The sequence below is a fragment of the Brachyistius frenatus genome, unplaced genomic scaffold (assembly GCF_029030835.1).
Source record: "Brachyistius frenatus isolate BFR_SWC_R1_liver_20210118 unplaced genomic scaffold, ASM2903083v1 Contig_2, whole genome shotgun sequence".
In the NCBI taxonomy this organism is placed as follows: Eukaryota; Metazoa; Chordata; class Actinopteri; family Embiotocidae; genus Brachyistius; species Brachyistius frenatus.
Genome location: NW_027210601.1, coordinates 8,668,663 through 8,692,756, shown reverse-complemented (window position 1 = coordinate 8,692,756; position 24,094 = coordinate 8,668,663). Strand labels below are relative to the sequence as shown.

The following is a 24,094-nucleotide window of genomic DNA, read 5'->3' as shown; positions in this document are numbered from 1 at the left end:
CTGCTTTCAAGTGCTGTTTATATATGGCTCTTATCTGCTATCTAACACACACGCACACGCATTCAGACAGGGACAGACGGTGAATCAAATCTTCAGTCATCCCGACAGAAACACTGTTGCTATGTCCATAATAGGACAGGAGGAGAGAGAAAGAGGGAGGCAGTTAGAGAAAAGAGTGCCACATAGACAGAAGGAGGGGGAGGCAGATAATTTGCCACCAGAGTGTTTTGTGGTGAGGTGAGGCGTGGAACTTTGGTGACTTTAGCTCACAGGCTTTTTTTGTGATACTGCACTGGTCCCCAGTAGTGAAATTTCTCTTTTCATCTCCCCTCCCGTTAGAGTGCAGTCTCTGCCACAGAACAGCACCCCTGGGACTGGTGGGGATTCGGTGTCTTGATCAAGGACACTTTAGCAGGTTGGATTTTCACAGACACAGGAGAGCTAACTTGGCCTTCTGGCTGAAGGATGCTTTAGTCTTGAGTCACTCTGCCACCCTTCTCTGCTACCCTTGGCTTGTGTGCTTGAACGCTGCCCTATCTTGATAAACTGTTGACAAATTTCCAGTTTCGAAAAACACCTCTGGGAACAGCAGCTCCGCCCTCTTCTTCACTCGGCGAGGAAGGACAGAAAAGGTACCAGGGATGCCCACTATTCCTACAAGGGTTGGAGCTTCAAAGCAGTGGTTCCACATTTTTTTTTTTTTTTTTTAAAGCATTGGATATGATGAAAAGAAAAGAAAAGACACAACATTTTTTACTTTTGTGATAATTGATCAGTCATTTAAGTCATTGTTTAACTAAATGTCACATTTTGTTATCAGTATAAACAGAATATTTTGGGGTTTCAACTGTTCAGAAGGAACAAGTCATTTGAAAAGGACACTATGGAATTTAGGAAGCTGCAGCTCTTTTCTGTTAATTCACAAGAAAATGTGTAAACTGTTGGAGCAAGTAAATTTCGATTTAGAACCAGTTTTTTCTCTGCTGTCCTGTTAATCCTTTTGCTAAACCAAAGCCTGCATCCACACCAGTACATTTTTGTTTTAAAATGTATACATTTTGCTAATTGTACAACAAGCATCTCTGTTTTTAAATCCCTATAATGGAGACTTTCAAAAAAGCTGCTGAACCTTTTTTAGTTTTTAAAAATCATGGTTTGCATTTTAGTCTGGATGGGTGGAAAAGAAGACTTTTGAAAACGATCACATGGCCCATTTCAGTATGAAAACAAAGTACATCAGCCTTGATTATTAGTGGTTAATTCAACATGGATAATGAATCACAGGCTTTGCTGACCGTGTTGTTTCTGCCAGCAGCTGTGCAGGTAATTTCAGCATTTTATAACGCTACTACTGCCTACATGCACAAGAGGCAAGCTTATATTCAAGTGGTTTGAGAGAAGTCTCGTGTCCAGCACTGTTAACAGCCCTAAATTAGGCATTGGTGTTGGACCACATCCAGTGAACGATCAGATTCTAACTTGCGCTGATATTCTAACCCAAACCATCTCAGTCTTCAAACACCAAATACACTGGTTTTGGGGGCATGCCCGGTGGACATGAATGATCCCCAATGATGATGGTGTGTTGGTATGGACAGGGATTCTGAAGCAGTGCTAAAATGCTCATGTGGACAGAGATCGTTTTCACTTTAAAATGCTGTTTTAAAACTTAATTGTATTACTTAACATACTACTTTTTAAAGGGGCACAAACTCCCAGATTGGGAACCATTGTTTTAAAGTTGACAGTTTGTAACATGACTTGAAGTAGGTCAGTGAGTACCCACCAGTTTGAGAAGCACCTCTCACTACTGATCCTGATTCTTCTTTTTAGACCAAGAGAAGAGTCAAAACAATTTTATGACTGGGATCAGTGACGTATACCATCACACAAGATAGTTGATCAGCTAGCAAGCCATTGTAAGATAGATTGAAATTGACAGTGTATTTGAATTGAACCCTGTTTGATGGCCTTAATTTTGATTTGAGTTATTTTGACTATATTGCTTGAGTGAGATGTGTCATGAATGGCAGGGTGATAGAGGAAAGGAAGGCTTGTGAAGAATAATGGTGATGCCTTTTTAAAGAGAAATTATGGTGAGAAAATAAAAAGAAGGGTAAAACAGAGAGAGAGGGAGGAAATGACACAGAGGTGGAAAGAATCTCATTCTTGCTCATGTCTCCCGCTCGCTGGCTTTCTTTTTCTTGCACACTTTCTCACACACACACACACACACACACACACACACACACACACACACACACACACACACACACACACACACACACACACACACACACACACACACACACACACACACACACACACACACACACACACACACACACACACACACACACACACATATGCACACAATGTAATTGAACAGTAATTGAACACCTGCTTATCTGTCCTAAGAAGTTCAAAGTAAAGATTCACCAAGTGTGTGTGTGTGTGTGTGTGTGTGTGTGTGTGTGTGTGTGTGTGCGTGCGTGCGTGTGTGCGTGCGCCTGGGTGTGCGCCCTGTCTGATTCTTATCAAACTGTTTGACTCAGAGCTGCTTTTAAGGTAATGAATTCACGTCTCGTCCTCTTTATGTCTCTCTGTCACTTCCTTTTCGGGCTGTCTTTCTAAATCTCTTTGTCTTCTCTCTCTGTGTCGGTCTTTCTGAAGTGAAATAACATTTGTTGTCAATTTTCATTGGCTGAAAGACTGAAAGACAGCAGCTGTAACTACAAAATATGGCTAAAAGAGGTACATCTATATGTTTTTCTGTCTCTGAAATCAGACCTTTGGACCTCCTATGACAAACAGACACCTTCAGATCAGCTGTCAAATTGCCTGGATATTTTTTTGTATAAATCAACCCCAGAGGATAAACAATTCTGACTTGATAAGTGTTTGCAGCAATTTTAGTTTTGCATGCCTTCAAGTTTTTGACTTGTTGCCAGAATTTTGGTTTGGTATGTTTGACTAGTGCATAACTGGGATGTAATGACGAAAGTACAAATACTAAATAAAGACAACAGGTAGCGATTGAAGGCAAGGGAGACAGCCGAAAGGCGGATACAGGGCAACTGTCAGTTATACCTCTGGCTAATTTCCCTGTTGATGCCCACGTGTATTTGACATTTTACAACACTCTATCTATGGTTTGGCCCCAGGGCTGTGAGGCATTTTCTAACATGCAGAAGACACTTTCAGCTGTCAATTGCAGTAAAAATTGAACGTGGAAAAATGGAAGAAATTCTGAGCAGCACACCAAGGGTATGTTGTTTTTTCATGTCATTCATCAGCGGTGTAGATCAGAGCGAGATTAGAGAGAAGAATAAAAAGAGATGAAAAGAAGGGAAAGACGGAGGGAGGGGCTGGGTTTAAAATAAAAGATGAAAGGATTTAGGGTGTAGTATCAGCTAGATAGCCTTAAGCCCAAAGCTCTGTGTTTGTGCGCGTCCGTGCTTGTATTTGTGTGCATATATGAGGATTTTTTTAAGGGTGTACCAGCAGTTAAATGGGTGTGAGAACTAAACATTACATAACTTTCCTCTTATTACTGATCCAGACCTGAATCTCCTGTAAATCTTTGACCTATTGACGGTGCCCTGATCTCGTTGAGCTTGTGTGACTCGTCCTCACCACTCACTTAAAAAGAGGCCGATAAGTTCTGACAGAACAGGTTAGATAAGGTGTGTTAGGCGGCTTCTTTTTAAAATACGACCACGTCATTATTTTGAGGCCTGGCAAGCTGATCGCAAACACGTACTGGCTATCACACCCTTTAGAAAACAGGTCTCCTGAGGTGAGATCAAAAATTCTGACTGTCTTTGGAAATCATGGGAAAAGGTTGCCAAAACCTCCAGGGGACAAAAATCTGTCTTTATTCCAGTTTGGGCTTTTGCAGCTCACAGACAACTATCTTTGTAACTCCAAATGACAGGCAAAGTAAACACGACTACTAAAAGTTCTCTTAAGGATAAGTGTAGCAGTATTCTTCCGATGAATGCTTACAGTCAGTTGTCAGAGATGTGTATTTGTGCACATTGCCCGTCGTTCTACATGATGAACATGTTTTAGTCAGGGTGGGTTTAGTGATGTTATCTGCCCTCAGGTCTGAATATGATGCAGACCTGACTGAAGCCCAAGTGAATTTCCACAGCAGGTGTTTACAGGGCAGCTCTGTTTACGTGCTTGCTCTTTTTTTTGAGTTATTATCCAAAGTGGATTGCAGGTGAGATGCTGGCACCTGCTGCACAATACGCGATTACCGGTCAATGCCGTTCTGTCGATATTTCAGTAAGAGGACTCGTGTCGAGGCGACCCTCCCCGAATAATTGCCACCTTCATCCTGCTTGCAAAGCCTCAGCTCCTCGCACCTCCATGAAATCATCCCAGAGTACCCTGAGGCAGACAATCACAGGTGATCGATTTCAGTTTATCGTGTTGAGAATGCAGATATATATATAGCACGAGCAGTGCAGTTTTATGTAAAACCTGAAGTTACCTAGTCATTTAGGTTGACTTGACAGTCAGTTAATCAGTTAAAACATACGTTCAATAAAACTCACATGCTTGTTTTGGAGTGTAGTTTCCAATCATCATATTACATCATTTAAAAAAAGAGAGAATGTTATTTTCTCTTTAAATGGAACGAGCATTGCAGTAACCCGAGTATGTGGACAAACAAATAACATTCAAAAATGTACAATTCTTTACATTATTTTCAGATATTTTTAAACGTGTAATCAAACCTTTTCAAGACATTTTATCTACTACAGAGGAAGATATTGCTTTTTGCCTTTGTGGTCGTGTGCAGTGATGTCAGACATGTTTGGCTGTGAGAGACGCCTTTATTTATTTTTTATCATTGTCATGGTGATGGTTTTACTCATCATCTTTTTGTTACCTTTTATTAAATGTAGGGAACCACATGACTACACTGCATTTTAGTTATGCACAAGTGAAGTTCCTAGAACCATATGATGCCTGTACTGCATAAAATAAACAACCCACTTCATCACGTGCATTGCCAGTAACAACTCTTCTAAAAGGAAAATAGCGGTGTGTAACGCTGTGACAGAATGATGTGCAAACATTGATTTACTTTTAATTATGATAACTCTAAACAAAACTCTTCAACTGAATCCATAGTAGTGTGTGTCTGTGTGTGTGTGTTACAGAGCTTTTATCTCAAATCCTGATGTCGCAACGACCTGCAACTTCCTCCAGCAAAGGAGAAAGCTCTGTGTGTGTGTGTGTGTGTGTGTGTGTGTGTGTGTGTGTGTGTGTGTGTGTGTGTGTGTGTGTGTGTGTGTGTGTGTGTGTGTGTGTGTGTGTGTGTGTGTGTGTGCTTGTATTACTCAGGTTGTGGGGACATAAATCAGTTCACATAGTCACATTGTGGGGATCCGCCCACTAAAAACAAATCACTTCCATTTAAATCATAAAATGTTAGGATGTAGAGTTGGTTTAAGGCTTGAGTAAGTCTTAGGATGAGGTAAATAATAATTATAGTGAGGTTAAGTCTCAGGAAAATTAATGTGAGTTGATATAATGCCCTCTGAAGTGATGGAAACATGACTGTGTTTGTATGTGTGTAAGGAGAGTAAAGAGGAAACAAAAAAGTGCTGTGACGCAGATGGATGTGAGCTCAAAAACAATTCATGGACATTTGTATTTCAGGCAAACCTTCTCTATCACTACACCTGCAGGTGACGAGTCACAGCTTTGATTAGGAAAATGAATTTTATTGCATTTGAAAGAAATAGAAGATTTTCCTCTAAGTTTCATGATGTTTCCTTCTTCTGAAAAGTGTGAAAACTGCTATTGTTGAAAGAATGAGCGCCTGCAGTTAAAAACAAAAACTCGACACCTAATAAAGAATCGCAGCCACGTTCAGGCTTTGCCTGAAAATTTAACCCTGTTTTTATACAGCTGTCGTGTCCTTTATAACTCGTAGAAATTCAAAGTTAGAGCTTCAGGTGTTGGCTTTTTGTCCAGATGCTATAAAATAGAAACAGTAATTTGTTTTCCTTTTGTGGCCTCTAATACAGGTTTATAATCCTACTGCTACACTATCACTTTACCTGAACAGCATTGTTCTTATTGTAAAATATGTATCTTTTTCTTAAATCTGTAATTTTTCCAGGTAATTTTCATCCCATGCAGAATGAGTATTATTCACTTTTTGTTGTTGAAAAGACTGTTGATTGTTGTAATACAGAGCAGGGTTGTACCTCTACCTCTGCAGCCACTCTGAGTAGGCCAGACGTCTCATAACGATGTACTGGCTGGCTGGCTGGCTGGCTGTATATATATATATGTGTGTGTGTGTGTGTGTGTGTGTGTGTGTCTCTGTCTGTCTGTCTGTTGTTATGCAGGATAGAGGAAATGAAAGCTCAGACTTAGCCCCAAGGCTTTCTAAACTGTCCCTGTGTCCTTCACATGCGTTTTTGTCTCTCTCTGTGTGTGTTAGTGTGTCTGGAGCTGAGCACATCTGTTCCCATAAATAAGAGTGTGAGAAAGCACGCATGTTAATGCTGAGAATGAGGAAAGAATACACTCATGTTCTGTCTTTGTCTTCCTCTCTTAAGATAAGATTGACTTATACTTAAGCACTCACTCACTCACTCACTCACTCACTCACTCACTCACTCACTCACTCACTCACTCACACACACACACGCACACATACACATTTGTACTGTATAGACACAGGAAGTGATTGAATCTCAGCTTTAATTGTGAAATATTGGGCAAAGCTGCGACTTCCTTCCCCTTTTTTGTTCTTTGCTTGTGTCTCTGCATTTGTTCTTATGCATTATCTACCATGTCATATTTTGAACTCCTTGTCGTAGAGCTGACACTATCCTTCAATTTACTGTAATTTTAAATAATTTGAAAGAAACTCTCATCATTTAGTTTGACACTATTTTACCTAAATGTATTGTCCATGTATTTGGTGTTTGTTTGGTCGTCTCCCATTTAAAGCCCAATGTGACCTAGTTCGAGCGTATGTGTGTGTAGTTTCCTGGTTGTCCCCCAGCAACCCTTGAGCTCTGATCACAGGAAGTTCAGAGGAAGTTGTCAGGTCTCCGCTACACACACACACACACACACACACACACACACACACACACACACACACACACACACACACACACACACACACACACACACACACACACACACACACACACACACACACACACACACACACACCACACACACCTCTACATTTTCACGCCCAAAGCTTTCACACTTGAAAGAGAAATGGTACTAGGTCGTGCATAAAAGGATGAAGAGCAGCAGGTGTGATCGTCTCTCTTTTTTTTAACACTCTCTTTGTCAAGTGTTAGCAGTCTACTTGTTTCTATACTGCTAAGTTTCATTCTCTAATCTTTTCTTTTTGACTCTGTCCTTCTGTTTAAGGCTACTGCCAGTCATCAGCACACTGAGAACGAGTGTTTCATTCATTCTGTAAGTGGCTGATTTCCTCAAGGCCTCAAAACTGAAGAAAGGGAGCAAAAGAAACCTAGTTAACAAATCTGGATTTCTGCGGGAGTGAGCAAAAGTTGCGGCCAACTTACTGGGTTGCTAATGGTGCTTTACATGAACATGAAAAACATCAGGACAGAAAAGTTACTGCAGTGACAGCAGCGTGGTTCAAGGAAACATGCTCATATTCAAATATCTAAATAAGCTATTCCTTACTTGGGGTTATTTGTAAAAATCCAGCAACTGAAGGTGGGAAAATTCACACCGCAGGCATGAAATACAGCTCTTCAGTGCAGCTTTGTAACAGTGTACCGAGTCTCCACAGTGTGTGGCATCAAGCTGTTTCAGGCTTTTTAACTGCTGCATTTGGCATTTGTTAGATGTGTGTGTCCTCACTGTGAAAAGTTAAACTGTTTGTGATAGTTTCACAGTAAATCAATAAAACTCCACCGCTCTGTCTTTGAACTGCAACATAGAACGTCAAGAGCGCCTGTTCTGAAACTCCAAGAAATACCGCGTTACTCTAAAGCATTTCAGGGGATTTAGGTACTTCATACATTGTGTGTGTTTCAGATGTGCGTATCAGACCATGAGGAGCTGGTATTTGTGCAAAAAATGGGTAATTGCTGGCAGCTGTGAGGAGTTTTGTAGTGATATTGTGGATTATTTATTCAGCATTGAGATTTCCCAGGGTTGTGGTTTTGACATGTAGTATCACCATGGACATTTTCGCCTTCTCGCTCCTCTTCGTACTTTGTCTTTTTTACTCGTTGTTTGAAAATGCTTTTCAAAACAGACAAGTCTTTAATACAATATTTACAGTATTTGGAGGACGCCATTCAATTATTTATCAAACACTGTTTTTGATGTGGGTCTTTTGTTCTGTCCATGTGTGTTCTGTTTCTCTGTCTGTGCGTTTCCTTTTGTTAAGGCTGTGGTTTAATACTTTTATCTTAGTGTAAAATGTATTTTAGTTAGTGTCTTTAGTTTAAATAATTCAGTTTCAACCCATTGCACCAGAAAAAACACCATCATTTATCATATATTCAGTTCATTGTCATGCACCAGCTGTAGATTTCAAACTGGAGATTGCAGTGTGTGTGTGTGTGTGTGTGTGTGTGTGTGTGTGTGTGTGTGTGTGTGTGTGTGTGTGTGTGTGTGTGTGTGTGTGTGTGTGTGTGAGATTTCTGTTGTGTGGCGCTAAGGTGATGCAGGAATAAAATAAAATAATGAGGATTTAATGAAGTTGGAGTATTTTTAAATAATGTAAATGATGAGATGCAAATGGTGGAGCTAATCTTTTAATTTGTTCATATTGCAGTGGTTTTTATCATTAATTATCGCCGTGTACAATTCAGTGAGATGTAATTGTAGTTAATTTGATCAATCACTGTTGGCGGATTGTGTGAATGTGTGTGTATTTCCTGCACATTTTTTTCATATATTTTAACAATCTCTACTCTGTTAGGCGCTTTCCTGGAAAAATTTGTGAATTTGTATGTAGATATGTGTTTTTCCTGTCTGTCCATTTGTGTTTTTGTCTGTCTTAATTGCCAGCCTCTGTTTCCTGGCAGACACTGAACAATAATTAATTAAACACACCCTCGCAGTATGTGTGTGTTTTCTGTGCCTCTGCATATGTGTCTACTGTGCTCGGTCGTGGCAGTTGTATGATGTATTCTGGAAGTTATAAATAAATAAGATTTTACACACACATAAACACACAATAGACAGCTGTTGACAACAATTTGCTCATCACAAGAAAGGGGTTAGGTCCCATCATCAGCACTGCTGATGAGAGAGAAAGAGGCAGATCCATTTTTAAAGGAGCTCTCTTAGACGTGACCACACACACATGGTATGCTCCCCACACACATTCACACACAGACAGGGTATGCTCTAAGGGCCATAGCAGGGGAGCTGTGTCTCTATCTGAGAGAGAGAGAGAGAGAGAGAAAGTGTGTGTGTGTGTGTGTGTGTGTGTGTGTGTGTGTGTGTGTGTGTGTGTGTGTGTGTGTGTGTGTGTGTGTGTGTGTGTGTGTGTGTGTGTGTGTGTGCACATGCATGTGTGTGCTCGTGCGTGCGTGTAAAGTTAAAATCCAGACAGCCATTCCAGAGGCCAGACTATTGAGTCTTATAAACTCTCAGGTCACATATTATTGAAATAGCAGAAGAGATATATTGTGTGTGTGTGTGTGTGTGTGTGTGTGCGTGCGCGCGCACGCACAAGTCTTGTGTTCCATTATTGCGCTAAAACATCACAAATAGCAAAATAAATTCAAACACGTGAGCAGACACCTTCGAGTGTATGTAGATAAGTGTGTAAATGTCTGTGATTTAATGAAATAACAGGTGTGTATGAAAGATTTGAATGCAGCCTGGATCTGGGTGTGTGTACACGGTTTAATAGTGATTTATGTCAGCATCATTTACAGTCCCACTGGGAACTGAACCAGCAACGTCTCGGCAGGTATTTTATTGAAATAGTCTAACATTTACAGTCTTATTGTTTTGGCACAGCAAGCTACTTTATTTTAACCCGATAACCTTTCATAACTTGGCGAGAAAAAAGTAGACAGCCTAATAATATCTTACAGATTCCTTCAGACGAACTCTGTCACCTGCTTTCATACTGCTTTTATACCTGCTTTTTATTGACCGTGGGTCCCGGGATATTGGCGTCGCACTTTCAAATTTATTTTTGCAGAAGAAAACAGCGAGTTTGTGTCACGCTGAGTCGCAGTCGGAAAAGTTTCTGGGTCAGGTTGGATTTTTGTCACATTTAACATTAATGATTTGAGCTTTTTTATTTATTTATTTATTTATTTTTATTTTTATTTTTTTATGTGAGCGCTTGTGTGTTGTTCAGTGTTAATTGAGCTTGAAAGCAGAAATTCACTTCACTTGTGTTTCAATTAATCGACCAGTTCAGAGAATCTGGTTTGGTGAAGCGAGGAACATTCTCCCCTTTCTCTGTAGTTTTTGAGGTGCACTTCAACAGCGGTTTGACTCCCGAAATGCTCTGGAGCCAAAAGATAGTGGTTGCACTGAACAACTCTGCATGTATGTATGTGTGTGTCTGCTTGTGGTGTCAACCATTCTTCTGCTCTGACTCCCTAAAGGGCTAGATGGCCCTCCTACAGAGCAGTACACACACATACATGTACGAAACCACACACGGAGTGCAGTGCTTCCCAGACCCTGTGTGGTGCACTAATCCAATGTAGTTATTTAAGGTCAGACTCCTCTAATAGACTTTTAATAAAGTTTTTGAGGTGGGGCGCTGAGCTGTGAGTGTGTGTGTGTGTGTGTGTGTGTGTGTGTGTGTTTGTGCTCATGAAGGACGGCTACAGTCGTCTGTGTGGTTTGTTTCTGAATCTGTTTTCTGTGGCACTTTGCAGCAAACAACATCATTTACTTGTTTACTTTTATCCAATGAAAATACAGTAAATACAAAGCTCAACACCACTGATTTATTCACCAATAAAGGTATCGTAATTAAAGATCTACACAGCTTATTTAAAATACTTGTCAGCCACTTGACAGGTTGCATCTTATTACAGTTCAGCCCAGTATCACACCAAAGCTTGTAATACACCCGTCAGTCCACTACAACATACCGTGTCAGTGGCACATTTTAACTAGCTTTAGTCATGAAAAGTACACGCATATATGACCAGGGTTCAAGAAGGAGGTCATGTGAGGAATTACATTGGGTGATAAATTCTGCATAGGCAGGAGATTCGTCGGAGGGAACAAACAAGGACTCTCATCGAGGAGACTGGTGTTGAAGTTCGTGAAAAAGCAAAAGTCAAAGTGGATTTCTTAACGTATCGTATGCAACTTACATGACGTAGGTAGTAACGTTTTTTTAAAATTTATTTTAAACCATAATTTGATTATCTTTTCCAACCCAAATCAAGTACTTAAACCAAACCAAACTGTGACTCTATCACATTTAACCTGGCCACTGCTATTCAAACCCATCCCAAGTCCCAACCAACTCCCTCTGTATGTCTGCGTAACCCCACTTTATACCACATTTTGACTGACACAGTGATATGAGTTAAACCTGTCTTGTGGATCTATCTGTATGGGTCAACCCAAATCTGGACTTTTTTCTCACATGGGGTGACGCAGGTTTGATCAGTGTCCAACGGTCCAATATGAATATGTGGGGTATTTATTAACATCTTGCAACACCAAGAAAAAAGACAGCCACACAAAGCTAAGATTATTATTATTATTTTTTTAAATCAGCAAAATTACATGTATAGCTGATTAAGTGTTGTATGAGAATCTGCAAGCATCATTGTGCTCAACATGGTTGTCCAAATCAGTACTGTACTAACTTTTTGACCATGCTTCAGAAAATGTTTTTAGAAGTTGTTTGCATCCACAGTCAAAACTATTCAGAAGAAAGCTGAGTGGAGTGATAAAGTTAGAAGCAGTAGTTTGAAGTACATAGAAGCGCAGGCCGAACCCGAAGTGACAGTCTGAGCTTGTTTCCATTTGTTAAAAACGTTTCTTCCCTGCGTTTAATGAATAGATATCGTGTCTGTCAGTCACGTAGAGTGATTGAAGTTGTTGTGCTCTTGAGAATTACATACACGCACATCAACACAGCATGGTTGGTGTACAGATAGGCCAGAAGCAAGGGGAGGAGAGAAATAGAGATTGAGGAGAAGAGAGCAAGAGAGAGCAGGAGGGGGAGGGAAATGGATAAGAGATTAATTGAGAAAGCGCCAGATGAGTGATGGACAGACAGAGAGAGGAGAGGTGGATTGAGGTGTGTTCACTGCAAGCGGTTTGTGTGTGAGTGAGAATCGGACCAATATAGAAAGGAGTAAACAGGGAGCTATCTGGAGAGCGAAGAAGAAGTAGAAACAGAGGGAAGGGGGCTCATAACGAGAGAGAGGTATTGAAATATGAACCTCTGATTAAGTTTGACATTTAAGATGACATATTTTGCATGCTGTTACCCTATTACAAATGAGTCCTACACTCTGGGAGAGTGTGTCTGCATGTGTGTGTGTGTGTGTGTGTGTGTGGGGGGGGGGTGATTTGCTTGATCCGTGGCAGGAATGAATTGGGCCCCCGCAACACAGATGAAGAGTGAGTGTGAGTGAGTGTGTGTGTGTGTGTGTGTGTGTGTGTGTGTGTGTGTGTGTGTGTGTGTGTGTGTGTGTGTGTGTGTGTGTGTGTGTGTGTGTGTGTGTGTGGATTCTGGCATTGATTAGGGGGCCTAGTAGTCAACTGAAAGCTTTTAGTCTTAAAATGGCAGGTGGACTCTGTCTCACAGTGATTTTATGTCCTCCTCCTCTCTCTCCCTCCTTCTGTTTCTCTCTCGAACCCCCTCCCTACCTTCAATTAGACTCCTGCCTCTGCAAAATCAATTCCAAGCTGTTACTCGTCCCCCAAAAACAGAAACCCTCCCCTCAGCCAACTTTCCTTCGCTTACCCCCTTGTTTCTGGAAGAGGCCAGACACACCCGCCCTCCCATCCAGCGCTCAAACTAAGCACAGCAGCGTGCACTTGCGACCGTTTCATATTATTTATCCTACAGCTCTAAATGGGCTCGGTTTCACAGACTGATCTGTTTTGTGACACAATTTCATTAATATTTTCTTCAGCTGCTTTCGTTCACCAACATGTAACCCAAAGCTACAAGCCTTTTCAGCGTGACTGCCATTTTGTGCATCAGTGGCCTTCCTCGAAGAAATGACCTGTGACATTTTCATATAAATAAATGACTGCTGAGTGAAACGGCACGCTCATGAAAGCTTTAACATTTACACCAACAACAGCTGATGTCCTTCCAGGAAAGATACCTTTATGTATTGCCGGATATTGGACACACCCACTGTACAGCTGAAACAGTTAGTTGATTTATTGATTAGTTGAATGATGGAAAATTGATATGTAGCTATTTTTTTTGTTGTTTATCCATTATGTGTTAAGAGTATCTTTTTATCAGAGAAAATGGCAATTATTTGATGGTTTTGGCTTCTCTAATTTGAGGGTTTGATAATGGTTTTGAGTTAGAATTTTTCAATGATTTGACAAAATATGGGATATAAAGCTGCCATCTTGGGCTTTAGGAAAATGCAATAAGTATATTTTATTATTTAATGACTTTTTTAAACCAAATAATTATTAAAAAAAAAAATCATGGTTGCAGCTATAATAAAAATTTCTGAGATTTGAAAAGATTGGATTTGGATGTTTTAAAGTGGGGTTGTATAAACCACACTTCCACTCATACTTACTCAATGTCAGTGGCTTTCTGAGCTCAAGTTCCCCATCACCTGCACCTCAGAACAAGACATCTGGGTCAGACTTAATTTTTAAATTTGAGTCCAAATAAACCTGGAAGCTCATTGTGGGCTGCAGAATCGGTTTGAATCAAATCATCCAGCTGGAAGCCCGACACCATCTTCAGTGTCGGACAAATCAGACCCAGAATGTACTAGAAATCTGTTGAAAAGATTTAAATAATGAGAAGTTATTTTTGTGGTTCCACGGTAAATTTAAAGGATGATGAGAGGTGGTCTATGAAATGTCTCTTTCCAGTAATAATAAACACTGTTTTTCCAGTGGCAAAATTTGAACTTACTTTGGACATGAGAGGAAGCTTTAAAGTAGTCATCCACATTTTGGGGGGATGCTTATTAGTATGTGGAGCTTATCTGCTCTTTGCCTCCTGCCTTTCCCTCTCCTCCTGCACTCACGTTGCTTTTTATTTATTTCTATCAATTTCCCCCAACAATATCTCTTATTTTTTCTCATTAAAAGAATAAAATGTGTTAGTTTTCCTGTCTAAAACCCTTCCTCCCCTTAAAACTCCTGTCCTCCTTCCTTTTACTCCTCTCTCACACACAGTACAATGATTTTAGTTTTAATTAAGAGTCCTTACCTTCTTTAGCCTTTCTCACTTCCTTCCTCCCTCAACCATCAATCAGTGTGCCCCCACTTCTCCACAAACCATACAAAAGTTAGAACAAATCAGAGGAGAGGAGAATAAATGGCATCACAAGAGAAAAGTGTGGACAGATGATGGGAATATAGGGACAATGACTGAGAGGATAACATGAAGAGACAATGACGCAGATCAAGAAACACAAAGAAGAGCTTGGGAGCTCTCTCTTGGTAACAAGACCTTGCCTTTAGCATTATTTTCTCATATGTTGCACATTAATCCTTTGTTTATGAAAGATGAAGATGCCAACCACAGCTGTCCCACGGGGAGGGGAAGAGCAGAGATATCTGGAGGCAGCAGGAATATATGCATGTGTTCAGATTCGGTATCAAACCCATCCATTACCGTGACTCAATAATATGCATTTAGAGAATTAGCTTGGAGTCACTGGGTGAAATGGTTGAGATGTACTGGTAATCTGTTTTTCTCCATTAGTGAGATCTAACTTTGTTCTCTGAATGGAAAAAGACCTCCTTGGTTTCTTATGATTTGCAGCAGCTTGGTGTTACATGCTGATCCTGTACACATCATGGGATTGAGCTGTATTTTGTTTATAATGGAATAAAAGCAACACATATAGACCTTTAAACTTTACAAAAATGCCTGACAACTGACAACAATTACATCCATTGTTGTTTATCGTGTTGGAGTGAGTTAAGTAATTGCTTAGTTTTTGTGAAAAAGACACTCTGAAGAGCCACATTAATTGCCAACAATCAATCATTGAAAAATTGTAAATGTATCCACCAGGCATTTTCTAAGATGGAAAAGAAATCCTCCAAATAATAGTGTCTGATATGGTTTTTCTACAAAAAAGTTAAATCTTCTGGTCAAAATCCTTGAAATGACTCTATTCTTTTTCACTCCTTAAAAAATTCTGACTATAGATATGCTAATATATTTCATTTCTAATGTTCAACAGCTGGATACAATACATCTCATACTTCACTCTAACGTACATTGCCAGTGTATGTGCACTGGAGGCTTCAAGTTTCCACATCATGCTCGTGTAAATTGAATACTGGATCAAGAGTGGCTTGCAAACTATTTGTGATGTCACAAATCCTGCTCCTAGCCCCTCCTCCTCCCCCTCCCCCCCCCACACACAAAAAAAAGCTGAATTAAAATGAGCAGACAAAAACTTATCTCCTTCAGCAGATGAATGTGAAAACAACCTTCTAATTTTAAAGTCTACGTCATGAAGCTCAAACATTTAACTGTAAGAACAAACAGAAAAACATTGAGTTCAGGGGGACTTTAATGTTTAATGTCGTTGTTTGATGTGACAAACATTCACAAATTTTAAGATTTTCTACAATTTTATTATTGTACAATGAATATTTTGCATTTTTAAATGTTGGTAAGGAAAAACAAGGAATTTCAACATGTCGGTGACAAGTATGGAACGTTTTGTTTCACTTTTTTCTGATATGTTATAGATGAGTCAAAAAAGGTATCTCCCAAATAGCTGTTATAAAAGTAAACATTATTTGTGCCCATGTCAGATGCCAATTGCAAATGCCAGCTGGTTGTAGAAAAAAGTCACTGGATCTTTCAGCACTTGTCCTGGGATGATTATTGGCAGTTTCAGATAAAAGCCTCACTGGCGTTAGAGCTAATTGTAGTTGATGGAAACGATTAACTGTCACATTTATCTTCGCTGTGGTAGTGAGGCCATTGTGGTGTATAGGGGGCTAATCGTAGCTAGTAGCAGTAGTTGTTATGCGGTATGTTGTGGTGGGTTGTACCTAATTGTAGTTGATAGTAATGGTTCCAGTCTGTGTATACAGCCCGAAGCAGACAAAGGCCGTGCTGCGACATTGACACACACACACACACACACACACACACACACACACACACACACACACACACACACACACACACACACACACACACACACACACACACACACACACACACACACACACACACACACACACACACAAGCAAACACCCAGAAACACACACAGCACAGCCTCTTAACACACACCTATGCTTTTTAACCACATCCTGGATCAGTCTGTGCCCCTGAAGTCTGTTCAGGGTTCTTCAGTTTATTAACCTTTGATTGCTTATTTTGATTTTAATCACTTAATAGGTTTCAAGTCGATCTGTTATTGTTCTGTCTGATGGTGTGAAGCACTTTGTTAAACTTAAGCACAAGAACGAGTGATGCCGATGTACATGGATTAACAAATAATGCTAATATTCTCACTCTTTTACGTTGTGTTGATATCATGCTTTATCCAAATGATTGATACTCGTTATTGCTGTCGTTATTGTTTTGATGAAATTTCGGTGGCAGATAGAAATACAGTTGGGTCAGTCAATGCCTCTTAGGTCGGAATTTCAGCTTCATTGCTCTACCACAACGATCTGTAGTTTTCCACTGTGTGTGTGTGCGTGTGTTTTAGTGAATGATGAATTCTGACTGGGTGTGGTGAACATCTGATGAGATTTTCCTCTGCTCCCTGCACTGATTTTCTCTCTCTCTCTCTCTCTCTCTCTCTCTCTCTCTCTCTCTCTCTCTCTCTCTCTCTCTCTCTCTCTCTCTCTCTCTCTCACACACACACACACACACACACACACACACACACACACACAGAGCGAGTGCCAGGGCTGGTTTAGGCGTGGGCCCTTGCAGACATAAATTGCTTTATTTTAATAGTTGCATGGTAGAGAGAAAGAGGGAGAGAAAATTGTAAAATTGTACAAAAGCCATAGAAAGAAATTGGATTCAACCATGAAAGCGTTTCTCTTTCTGTCCTTTTTCTTTCTCTGTTTATGTTTTCTTTTCTTCATAATCCTCTAGATAACATTACAGAGTTTTAAAACATGGTCCTTTTCATTGTTTATCTACATGGTCATCTAGATATCAGTTTTCAGCTCTGCTCCCTTTAACCTCTTTTCTTTAAATGTGTCTGCGTAGATTCTCTCATGTTTTAACTGTTTGCAGGTTGCAGTTAGTAAATAACAATACAAAAAAAAAAAGTTTATCTCTCAAAGTAACAGGGTGGCACGCATGCTATCTCTCTCCCAGACACATCATCAAATATGCATTACTCACACAGAAAAACAGTCGCACACATTCCGTGTCTTTCAAGACTCATATTGCATTGATCTAAAAGTGATCGGTTTTGGCGTCTATCAGGCGTCTTGTCTGCTGAGTTCAACTGTGTTTATGACCGAACACACACACACACACATACAAACACAGCGTATGGGTCAACGGGTTGACTGTGTTTACGACTGAATATGAACTGAACGACCACAAATAAACACACGCTTGGACGCACATCCTCGCAGACACACATGCAGCATCGCTCTGTCACGACTGTTGTGAGGAGCACGACCACAATTGTTCTCTTTTTGAACAAAAGAAAGATGATGGTTTAACATAAAACACATGGTTGGTTATTTGATGGCTTTGTATGGTGATTATAAGGGAGGGAGGGGAAGGGTGGTGGGAGAATGGAGGGAGGGAGAGGGCAGGAGCAGAAAGAAAAATTTTAATGATGGCATTACTTAAATTATCGTAGCAATTATTCTTGCATGTGAAAGAATGCAATAGAGCATAAAAAACGAGTGAGAATGCCTTGACGTGCTTTTTTTTCTTTGGCAGTTGTGTTTTACGCTGATTATAAATGGTGGTGAGGAAGATGAATAAAGGGTGAAAGGTCAAAACTGAAGATGAGTGGGGAATAAAAGTAAAATGGGATATGAAATGAGAGCGAGAGAGGTAGACAACAATATAATAAATAAAAGAGAAGAAACCGAAGGACAGGTGATGCAGAGAGAGCACCAAGGACAGCGAGAGATGAGAAAAGGAGAGTTTTCAAGCCAGAGAATGAATGGAAGGCGCGCGGAAAGAGATGCAGAAAAGAGAGAAATTCGGACGGCCAGAGGGGAAGAATTGCAGTCTGCCGCCTCCGTCATCCATCTTTCTGATATGGGGTGTGCGGTTTTGATGTGGTCGTGCGTTGGCCATTCTCTCCGTCTCTCTCCTATGTCTGTCTCCCCCCTATGTCTCTCTGCGCCTCACCCTCCTCTCCCTCGCCGACTCATTCCCTGTGATATGGTTTGTGTTTTGATGTGGTCACGTGCTGGAAGATTCTCACGGATGGTTTCCATAACGATAAAAAGATTCAGTCCCTAGTTAGAAAAATAAAAAGTTGCAAGACGAGTGTGTGTGTTGAGATGGCAGTTGCATCTCTCGCAGCTGAGATGTTTCTGATTTGTTATGTCTGTTTTGCTTTGATGAAGTTTGTGGTTGAGGCGCATCACAGATTTCAGCTTTCAAAGAAGTTTGCAAATTGAATCGAAGCTATTCTGGACACATATTTTACATCATTGTCAGAAAATTGTATGCGAGTGTGTATGTATATAATCCACAGAACATTTTTTTAATTTCTGAAAACACCTTGTATCTTTTAGTTTTGACATTTCTTTATTTTTTTAGCCCCCACTTCCTTCATATTTACATCACTACTGCTAATATAACCTAAATAAAATAAAAAAAAGTGATTATAAAACCAAAACATAACTTTTTTTTTTGCCTCTTCACCTTTTTAGAGATGGTGAGGAAGAAGAATCCCCCTATCCGGAGTGTTGGAGGTGAAGAGGAGGAAGAAGAAGAGGGGAGGAGGCCAGCTGGAGAGGAGGAAGAGGAAGGAGAGGAGGAGGGGAGAGTGGGAGCAGAGGCCGATCGAATAAACCGACCCTCTGAACCAGAATCTTCTGAACGGATCAGAGGAGATGAGGAACAGCAGCAGCAGGAGGAGGAGGAGGGCGAGAGCGAGTGCATTTCCTCATCAGTCTCTCCCTCATCTGTCGGCGATCGCTACGGTAATGAGGAGAGAGGGGGGAGGAGAGGTGGAGGAGGGGCGAGGGGGAAACAAGGAGGAGCGGCATCGACTGACAGACCAGAGAGCCAGTCGGATCCCGAGGATGGGGAGAGGGGCGTAGATGAGGGAGAGAGGAGCGACAGAGATAGAGGGGAGGCAGACCATCTCACCCCACCTCTCCTCTCTGCCCCCCACCTCCTCCTCCCCAGACAGGAAGGAGGGGAGGAGTCGACAACCAACACCCCTCCGCTCTCCTCCAGCCCCTCTCCGAAGCTCCAGGACTTCAAGTGCAATGTGTGCGGTTACGGTTACTATGGCAACGACCCCGCTGACCTGGTGAAGCACTTTAGGAAGTATCACCTGGGCCTGCACAACCGCACACGACAGGATGCCGCCCTCGACAAGCACATCCTGGCCCTCCACAACATGGCTCCCCAACACACAGCTTTAGGTAACTCCACATGTTTTAAGTGTTTTTTTGAGTTGTGTTGATGCTTATTATTTGAAATAAATGGAAAATGATATGAAACCATTCACAGATTCATGAACAAAGCATCACTGATCCAGGCCTGTTGAAAACTTTCGAGAAATAAATCTGAGCCAAAAATCCAGTAGGATTCAAACTCACCGTTTTATAAAGTCTGTCTTCATTTTAACATAAAGACTGTTTTGAAGATGGAAAGTTTGAACATAAAGCTTGGTTTCCTCTCTGCTCATGCTGTACCACTTACTTGCCACAACAGTTTCTATTCGTCGATCTAAAAGTTTTCCTCCGTCTCAGATGTCATGTTTGTTTTGTGCCTCAAGCAGCTTGACCCCTTTTTGTTTATCTGTTTCTACCAGTCTGACCCCCTTCTTGTATCTCTGATGTCAGACATCCAGGCAGGACAAGGGCCGAGGGGCCAAGCCAAAGACTTGGGGAAGACCAGACCAGATATCCAGAATCAGCAGCACAGGACAGTGATGATGAACGGCACATATGACGTACAGGTAACTGGTCAAGAAACACACATCAACAGGTTTAAAAGATGTGACGGTGTTTAACTGTTTTTTTTTTTTTTTTTAATTAAGCCTAGTAACAAACCCATACATAAAAAAAAAGTAGTAAACTAAAAAAGTACAAACACACGCACAGAAATACTGCCAACCCAACAGTAAGTAAAAAGTTGAAATAAGTAAAAGAAATAACAAAGTAAGGAAAAACACAGCAGCTTTGTAGATCCTGTGGTGAGACAGTATTTGGTTAATTGGGGGCAAGTTCTGAAGGGTGAAAAAAAGATTTGGTTCAGTAAAGCTCTGGTTTATAGCATCTTTTTGTTGCCTCCGTAGTCCTACAAAAAGCCTGCATTGTTGGCGCTGACGGCTCACAGTAGCTGTCAATTTGACGAGTCTTTTTACCATCACTATTGAAAAAAACACCTCAGGTTTCCCACTTGGGAAAGCTGTCCCTTTTATTTGGCTTTATCTATAAACCTTGCTCTACAAGAGGACTGTTCTCAGATTATGGTGAGCCTCAATGCGTGAGCGTCACACTGTAAAATGCTTCTGTATTCACTGGGGCTATATGGTTAAATGGAGCAAAAATAAAGACATCAAAATTCCGAAGAAATTGGTATAATGTACCACATTAAGGTGGTACATCACCACACTTGCTTCGTGACAACTGAGTGCAAGATCCATAAATACATTGATAATGACTTAAAGGGCAGATTTGCTAATGGCACCAAGAGAAATACAAAATGTGGCACCACCTTTAAAAGAACACCTCGGAAACACAGATTTTAACACACATTTTTACTGGATTATGTGAAGGAGTGTAAAAAGCAAGTGCTTTCTCGATAACCTTGGCTATTATGGCAGCATCCCAGCAGATTTACATCTCGCTTGCCCTTACAGTTCTCTCAAATCTACTCCAAACACTGATATTTGTTGTTTGTTTTGTAATATATCATTAAACTCTGAGGTCATACATTTTACACTAGTACTGTACTTTTAGATAGAGCATTAACACTTACTTATAAAGGTCTACAGATATAGATGCAATGCAGTATCAATGTATCATCTTTTTTTTTTTTTTGCATATGCTTGTCAGTATTGTAAATTACATGCACTTCCGACAGTAAATGCTGTATTCTATCTGAAGTGTTCTTTTAATTGATATCGAAAGCACACTTAAAAATACAGTGCTTGGCATTATTTTAAGTCATTATTTGCAGTCATTGATATTTGTTGTATCAAGGGGCTTTTAACAATGATACAAAATATTCATAAACTGAAGGAATGTAATATTGAAAACCTTTTATGAATAAAGCTTGCGGTGCAGATAATTTTTACTCTCCTTCATTTTTAAATACTAGATAACATAAAAAGAACTGGAGATTATTCATGGCAACATGAAGCATTGTGAAATGTTATATCAGAAAAGTTTTAAGTAACCAGCATTAGTTAGAAACTTTGATCTAATACAAGCAACACATTGATTTAGTTAACAGTTTACTGTAATTGTGCTTGTTGTCATAAATCTGTAAAGTTAGGCTCATAACTGAACATAATAATTTATTGGGTAGAGAAAGCTGCAACTGATTTGTAACATGGGGTGTGTGTTATTTGGACAGTGACGCTTTGTGCTGTAAGTTATAAAATTTTATAGACTGACAGATGGATAGACACAGAAAGGGAGGCAACCAGGACACCTGGCAGACAGGCCGCACATAGACACATGTGCACTCGAGCACACACACACAGAGACGCACAGCCACACAGTCTGCTCCCCAAATCTCTTACAGGCCATGCATTTATACACACACCTACACTTGCATGCGCACCACATGCATCATTTTAACTGTGTTTTAAATAATGGATTATAAATGCGTATCCTTTACTAATCCCTCATATTCAGTGCCGAGTTCATACAATTTCTAAGAGGGGCTACGATCTGGTGGGAGTTACCTTGCTGAGAAATTGCAGGTTAATGATGGAAATGAAGCAAACCTGTCAGTCATAATTTATTCTACAAGTTAAACGTTTCCCTTCCAAGATAGTTGAATTTCACCTTGTAATTATAAACCATCAGAGTACATTAAAAGGTCTGATGTAATTTGCAGGTGCAGTGTGGACATCAACAGATGAGCTGATTACTTTGAGGATGAAGATGTTTTAAATTACTTAGTTTAATTTAGCTGCACCTTAAAACAAGAGCTTCTAAGCAGTGAAATTCACAGCTGTAGACTTTGGTCACAACAAACAGCTACACTAAACATTGATTTGTAGTTGCTGTTGCTACTAAATATTAAAGCTGAAGAAACAACTCCTTACATTTCAGGCATACACGTCACTTATTGCCTTGCGTAGATTTTCCAAAAATGGTTTTAAAAGACTGGGTCTACTGTAGCTTTGAAATACAGATGTATGTGTGTTTTTTTGTTTTGTTTTTAAAGATATTGGAATATATATTTGAAAACCAGTGTTTCTTTATAAGGCAGCAAGCTGTTCAGGTTTCATTCTGAAATTATTTTTTTAGTTGCTGAAATAGTGTTGACTGTAACTGTTCTGTAAATTAAGACTAGTTAATATTTCAGTAGAAGACGTTTAAATGTCATGAACTTGCTCTTAAATCACAGGAAAATGTCATAATCCAATTTGTTAAATAGGCACACTATCAAATGCAAACACAACATTTTATAAATATGCATACTAAGACTCATATTCTAAGTGCATTAAATGAATACCAATTGATTTAAACAGCAGGTGTATTTTGTTTTAATTCATTTCATTGTCATACATACAGTATGCTTTAAAAATAAGGTCTTCAATTTTGATAGTTTACTTAATTGTCTTTTTCTGCATTGGGACTACCCTAGTTTTGGTAACAACTGGATCAAGGATTAGGACTTTGAATGTGCATGAAGAGTAACAGTGAGTTTTTGCATGAAAGACTTAAATGGGATGATTTAATAAACGTGTGTCTGAGGAATAGTCAGGGAGTTTCATTTCATTTAAACCAGCTGTAATGGCCGTAAGTCACGTAATGGACACAGAACCACACACACGTACGTACACACAGTAGTCAGGCTCCACACACACTCACACATACTGAGTCAGAAATAGAAAATCCAGTGGGCTTAAGTCGTCATTATGAAGAAAAAGTGAAAGTATTAAGAAAAAAAAAAATCGAATGAAAGGGGTCTCTATTCTCTGCATCTCTCACTCACTTTTTCTCTCTCCCGCCCACGTTTGGAAAATTCCATGTTGTCATTTGCTGAGACGAGATGCCCCGTCAACCAATGAGATTCCTGAAAAAAAAAAAAAAAAAAAAACTAAGGGAGGATATGGGAAAGAAGGAATGAGTGAGAGAGAGAGATGGAGAATAGAAGGAGGGAAGGCAGCAGAAGAGACAGACAGAGAACCAGGAGTTATAATCGGCTGTTAGACGGTGTAATGAAACAGCTGTCAGACATATTTAACTTTCTTTTTCTCTGTCTGTTCTCCATTTGTCTCTCTTATCCTCTGTCTTTGTTTCTCCTTCACCTCCTCCGCTCTGCCTTCCTCCTTCACTCTCTCTATCTAATCATCCCCCCCCTCGAACTTCTCCATTTTGCTTTTCATCCATCTCTCATCTCTTTCTTCTCCTCACCTCTGTTCATCAACTTACACTCTTTTCCCTCAACTTGTCCTGTTTGCCCTTTGCCTCTTTTCTTGTTTCCGTGTCCCCTCTCATATTCTCCTTTATGTATTTCTGTCAGTTCTTCTTGGTGTTTGGCTCTTTGCTAATTGC

The 24,094-nt window shown here is 40.2% G+C and overlaps 1 protein-coding gene across 3 annotated transcripts in view; it reads left to right on the top strand.

The window, feature by feature from the left end:
- trps1 (trichorhinophalangeal syndrome I) overlaps positions 1-24,094 on the top strand; it is a 117,644-nt gene that overhangs the window by 33,729 nt on the left and 59,821 nt on the right. For all 3 annotated transcript variants that reach the window (XM_069698121.1, XM_069698137.1, XM_069698128.1), the window contains exons 3-4: positions 19,049-19,771; positions 20,195-20,310. In XM_069698121.1, the coding sequence (XP_069554222.1) occupies positions 19,049-19,771; positions 20,195-20,310 (839 nt within the window). The remainder of the gene's footprint in view (positions 1-19,048; positions 19,772-20,194; positions 20,311-24,094) is intronic.